The 6178-nt window shown below is 36.2% G+C and overlaps 1 protein-coding gene across 1 annotated transcript; it reads right to left on the bottom strand.

The window, feature by feature from the left end:
* Positions 1-1258: 1258 nt before the first annotated feature.
* On the bottom strand, positions 1259-5516 carry vip (vasoactive intestinal peptide). The gene is made up of 6 exons (XM_058380254.1): positions 5305-5516; positions 4775-4879; positions 3996-4100; positions 2612-2743; positions 2358-2466; positions 1259-1774 (listed from the first exon to the last, which is right to left on the bottom strand). Coding segments are annotated over exons 1-6 (462 nt in total). The 5' UTR covers positions 5307-5516; the 3' UTR covers positions 1259-1765.
* Between the last annotated feature and the right edge of the window lie 662 nt (positions 5517-6178).

Genomic DNA, 6178 nt, shown 5'->3' with positions numbered 1-6178 from the left:
TGCAGGGATACACCCTAGATGGGATGTTACACAAACACACACACGCACACACACTTTCACACATACACACACATGCATGTTCACACCTAGAGGCAATTTTAACATCACATTCAACCTATTAACATTTTTCTTGGAGGTGGGAGGAAACCTTATTGAGAGAAAACCTATATAGAGACTGGGTAATGACATTTATGCCTTTATGACATTTATGGCATTTAGCAGACATTTAATTTAATGACATTTATGGCATTTAGGAGATACCTATATCCAGAGCGATATATATTTATCTCAATTATACAGCTGTTGAGTCATTTATACACTTGAGTCTTAAGGGCCCAGAAGTAGCAGCTTGGCAGTGACCATCTGATCAGTAGATCAACATCTTAACCACTGCATAAGAGAACACAGGCTCAAACCTGAAACTCTGGTACATGCTGGTTACACCATGCAATGCTAAATGAATTTATTATTATAAGTAAATTCAATTCAATTTGTCATTTTCGTCATGTCTTAACAAGTAAAATGTTAAGTTAAAGTCTTTGGATCTATATTTGAGATATGAACACCACACTTTCACAGGATTTTCTCTCAGTTGGTGTGTTGACAATGTTGGTAGAGAGCTTTGTCTCACACACTGGTCTAAAATCTTCCATAGGTTTTCATCTGCATTGAAAGCTGGTGACTCATTTTCACAAACATCAAATATTCAGCGAGCCTCATGCCCTGTGGTGGTGATGGTGGTGGTGATAGTGGTGGTGGTGGGGGCACAGCCCGCTAGACACAAACCACTCTGAAAAGGATAGAAATGTTTAACCATAGGTGATGATAAAGGTGATCAGTCTGAATAACTTTGTATTGATTTTCAGTTACTTTTTTCTTTGAAGGGAACAAAACAATGCCAGCTATTTTTCATCACCTGTGTGTATATTTTGTGTGTGTATGTGTAGGTGTGTGTATGTATTTTCTATTAGATTTTATTTATTCATCTCAAGTGGCAAAGAATTTAGAAATTTATCCACTAAAACATGCATCTATCTAAAGTCTTAGAGTTGGTTAATGATGTATTTAATTTACTGGTTTATGGGCAATGCTATAGCCATTTGTCAACTCATGAGGTACTCATTTTTTGGTATAGCCAAAATGATGTACTAAAAGCCAGTGAGTCTAAACCAAATTCACTAACAATACACACAGCCCATATTTGAATGGCTCTTCAAAGTTTTATTATCATTGAATGGCAAAAATAAAGATTCTCCAATACCCCAAATCCCTCCCAGCCCTTTAAATTCCCTTTTCTTGAGAACCAACAGAGAAGCAACAGCAATAGATTCTTATAAAATTATTCTGATTTACAAAATTCATTGAGATCAGACCATATTACATAATCGCTCATTTCTTCAACCTAATACAATACTGCTGGGATCTAGTTGATGCTCCGCTTGTGGTCTTCGGGTCCAAATGCTTGTTCTCTGATTGTACTATGCCAGTCCATGACTTATTTCAATGCATTTATTAATTGATCTACTACTTACAGAGAATGTAGAAGGAACATGTCTGTTTCTGGGCCAAAACTCATTACACATACACCTTCCAGGTCACCATCTCTTAAAGTGTACTTATTATATACAATGTAAACGTTTAATTTTACGTATTTTAATGTCGAGAAACATTGTTTCAAAATTAAATGCTGCTACCCTTTACTAGACTCTGTATATGGAATGTCTATTACAGTCACTGATAATCATGTTTTCTTATCAAGTGGTCTTCAGAGTGGCTAAAACAAGAGAGGAAAGAAGAGAAAACAAAGAAAGGGAAGAGAAACATGAGAAAGAATCAAGCATTCATAATTGAATGTTCGAGATGATTACACAAATGCCCTAATATGATGAACAACAGCAAGGAATCAGACAGCGATAAAGACAGAGAGACAGAGAGAATTGGAGCAGAACTGATGACTGACATATGCGCACCCAAACACACAAACACATGATTCTTCAGAGATTATGTGAATCTTTCTTATTTATATATTATTCTTATTTACTAGAGGCACACTCATACTTAGTAAAAAAAAAAAAAAAGTAAGGATGATCATGGTTGAGAAAACACAGAAAATACAGGTACAAACAAGGGTTAAATTGGAGGAAAGGCAGCAAGGAGCTTAAGTTTCTCCACTTTCTCTAAACAACAAGTAAAGTTGAGCTCTGGTAGCGACCATAAATTCATGGAAACTTATTGCATTCCCAATTTAACCCTTATGTACTGACCAGACAAAAATCTGAAGATGAACACATTCAATTTTACTGTTTACTTTTTCTTCATTGCTTCTATATTTTCCTCTTGATCTGTCAGTGACTTACCAGTGGTATATGATTGAGAAGCTCATCTACAGTTATGTCATCATAGCTCTCCCGGTAGGAGGTTTCCCCTCCAGTGGAATCCTCCTGCTCACTGGCAGGATCTTCTAGGCTGAAGGCATAAATGATATGGTGAATGAGCAATACATAAAAGCAACCCATTTAACAATAATGATATAGTCATATGTAACCCATGACTGTGACTAAGGGCTGTAACATATTCTGTAACAGAAGAGCTTGATCATGGATAAACCTACCTCCGCTTTCCTGTTAAGACAGAGTTCAGATACTTTTTCACAGCCATTTGCTTGCGGAAACGGCTGTAGTTATCTGTGAAAATCGCATCAGAGTGACGCTTCACTGGCATCTGTCCTTCCACCAGATCATCACTGAAATGGAGTGAGACACTGAGTTGCAGTAAACATACATATGAACGTATTAAACTGATTTTTAAATGTTATAGAGGGGAGTAAGTTTTGCTTAAATAAGAATTACGCAGGTTACATTTTGCTGCTCAGGTTACAATGATTTGTTTTCCATGATGTTATCCTAAACCTAAGCCCAGGCTCCTTTTTTTCTGGTCAAATACACACTGTCCAAAATGTTAAAAACAATTGCTGTGAATGTGTAATGGAGTCTGTTCAAACATCTCCACACTCTCTTTTTTAATAAGTTTATCCTCTTATGAACTGACACCTGTTGGTTACTATCACTTTTCTACTAGAAATGAACTAGATCGGGAGTTCTCAATCCATTTCCCAACCTGGAAAATCCCCCTGCAACTATTAAAAAGATTAGGCTCACTATTAAATTACATACAATAATATGTTAGGTATTCTTTAGTGCAAAAGGACGGGATCTTTCCACTGGCAGAACACATTAGGTCCAGTTTGACAATGAGGTTCAGATTAAACCCATCCTATTCAGTTCAAATGACTGTATAACTACAAGAACTCAATAACAAATATAATACACTTTTTAAATTGTAGGTTGCAATGACTGTAATGAAATTTCCCTGACCCTTTGAGAACCACTGAATTGGATTATATGTCTGTTAACCAGTAGCATGATGTCGCTTATTGTCCTCATCAACTAATGACTCTTCAAAATGATGTTCATATCATTATTGTCATTATTAGTATTCATACTGAATATCCCATTCATAATTCTTACAGAATTCTTATAAAAAATTTTGATTTACAAAATCTGTTGCGATCAGACCATATTACATCATCACTCATTGCTCAAACTAATACTGGTCTTGTACTATGCCAGTCCATGTCTTCTTTCAACGCATTTATTAATGAATTTTCTGTTTCTGTTCTTAAACTCTACACACACACACACACACACACTTATTATATACAATATAACTTGTATAATAGTAAGAAGAAGAAGAAGGAGATAGGCAGGACTAAATCAAGACACTATATTGCATTTCATCACTAACTATCCCAATATAATAAGTGTAAACTTTTTGTGTAAGACAGTTTGCATGACTGGAAGTGACAGGAAAAGGCTGAGATCTATCCACATAGGTTAAAACAGCCACCACAAGACTGAACCACTACGCCTATGGTCAAGCAGCCTACTGTTCTGATCTAGGGAAGCGCACTGGGAAGCTGGACTTAGTGAGAATACCTGACACGTTTGCCAATCAGAGACTCCAGGTAGCGTCTGGCTGACAGTTGGCCCAGCAGTTTGCTGTAGCCGCTGGTAAACAGACCGTCTGCGTGTCGAGTGGCTCTGCATGTAAGGGAGAAACTTGTTAACAAAATTGATATTCAGAAGACTCTCAACAGTGTTAAGACATCAGAATATATTATTATTATTATTATTATTATTATTATTATTATTATTATTATTATTATTATTATTATTATTATTAACATTTAAAAAAAAATAATAATAATCGGTTTTTTTTCTTCTTCTTCTCCTTCTTCCTCTTATTATTATTATTATGGGCAACGAGTTATGGGTTAATACAGAAACACTGGGTCACTTTGTACCTGTGTAGATTTTTATTTATTTATTTATTTTAAAGCGATGAGAAGGGTTGCAAAGAACACGAACTCAAAAGCGACTGATAAACACATCACATCATTATAATCCTATCCTAAACCCTAGATGTTGTTTTGAGTATATAGGACAGAGGAGGTTATGCACAAGAAAGACTCTGGATGTGATTTTATCCCAAATCGCACATTTAGACGCTCAACTTTATCATTTTACACAAAATTTACACAAACTGATAATTACTAGTTATCGGTTACTAATTAAGCATAACGAATCCACATTCCCGTGGACCGTACAGATTCCCGTGATGCAAAAAAAAAAAGAAAGTTCAAGAACGACATACCACAAAACATAAAGTGATGTGAAAATGCATGAAGATCATTGTTTAGTAGGTGCTCTCTTACCGTGTGGTGGCGAGCGGCAAACTGAGAGTCCGCGTGTAAAAGACACTGCAGATCACTACGAGGAACAGCAGCTGAGAGGCACTCCTATGTAACATCTCCTTAAACCTGCACAAAAGCAGCATATATATATATATATATTATTTTTTCTTTTCCCTCCAGCAGTTGGATAATCCCTGGCTCTGTCAGATGCACGCAGAACACGTAGGAACAAAATCAAATGATGCGCGACATTTTCTAGGCACGGGATCCCTAAAGTTGAAGCAGGGAAAAGTTTTTAAAGCCTCAAAAATATTACTGAAAAAATCAGTAAGCTATAAATACTTGTTATAGGTTAAATGCATTCTGGTAGAAGCGTTAGAAGTAATATATGCCAGACAATGCATTTAGAATAAAAACACTCATAAGTTCGTTATTGGAAAAATAATTAAGATTGCTATTTAAACAGGTAAAAACGCTCTAAATAAAAAAAAGAAGCTATAAGTAGGCTACTCAGAAAGTAAATAAGTAAGAGTAAGAAAGGAAGTCCTCACATGTGCTCAGGTTGTTGTGGATGAGCGTGTGGCCCCTCTTGGAGCGCTGACCGTGGTGCTGAAACAGGTGATTTTTCTGATCTCAAAGAAGTTAGCAGTAAAAGACTCCTGGCGTCTTTCCCTCAGCGGCTGGTGTCTCTTTGAATAGCCTCACCCACCTCGCCTCGTTTTATATGCCTGAAATGTTTTTCATGAGATGAGAAACACAATCAAATCAGATCTGGGCTGCTACGTCAGCAGAGAAGTCCCACCAGACTGATGTGCTGGTCACTGGTTCGGTGCTGAAATTAAGGCACAGAATGACGCTTTTTTTTAAATGCCATGATTAGTATGATTCATTCTAATGTGATGTGTGCACGTGACATCTCGGCTTAGTAAGAATGGAGGACTACACTAATCCAGAAAGATTATACGGTATGTACAACCCTACAACAGAGTGTTCCTATCATCCAAGCAGATGATTTTTTGTTGTTGTCGTGTTTTTTTTTTTCCTTTTCTTTTTGGAAACCTTCAATTATCCAGTAAAGAAATAAATAACCCCCTTTCTAAGGACTGCATCTATTAACTGGTTAAGTCCAAATGATTATTTCTTGGTACTTGCCTAAAAGGGGTTCTTTACTGCCTGAACTAGTGGATAGATTAAGTATAATTAATTGTAATTTTGTCTTTTTAAACATGATTCATTGCTACAGATGGTCTTAGGATAAGGTGTTTTCATACTAAAATCATTTCGTGACAGAACATATATTTCACGAAATGCAATTTATTGCAAGGTCCCATGGCAACTTTGTTTGAGATTTTATACATGCTCTAAATAAAAAATAAATACACACCATGTATGATTTTTCTTTTACTGTATGCAGGATTTTATAGC

This window comes from Hemibagrus wyckioides, linkage group LG03 (assembly GCF_019097595.1).
Source record: "Hemibagrus wyckioides isolate EC202008001 linkage group LG03, SWU_Hwy_1.0, whole genome shotgun sequence".
Classification (NCBI taxonomy): domain Eukaryota; kingdom Metazoa; phylum Chordata; class Actinopteri; order Siluriformes; family Bagridae; genus Hemibagrus; species Hemibagrus wyckioides.
This window is presented reverse-complemented; position numbering and strand designations above follow the sequence as displayed.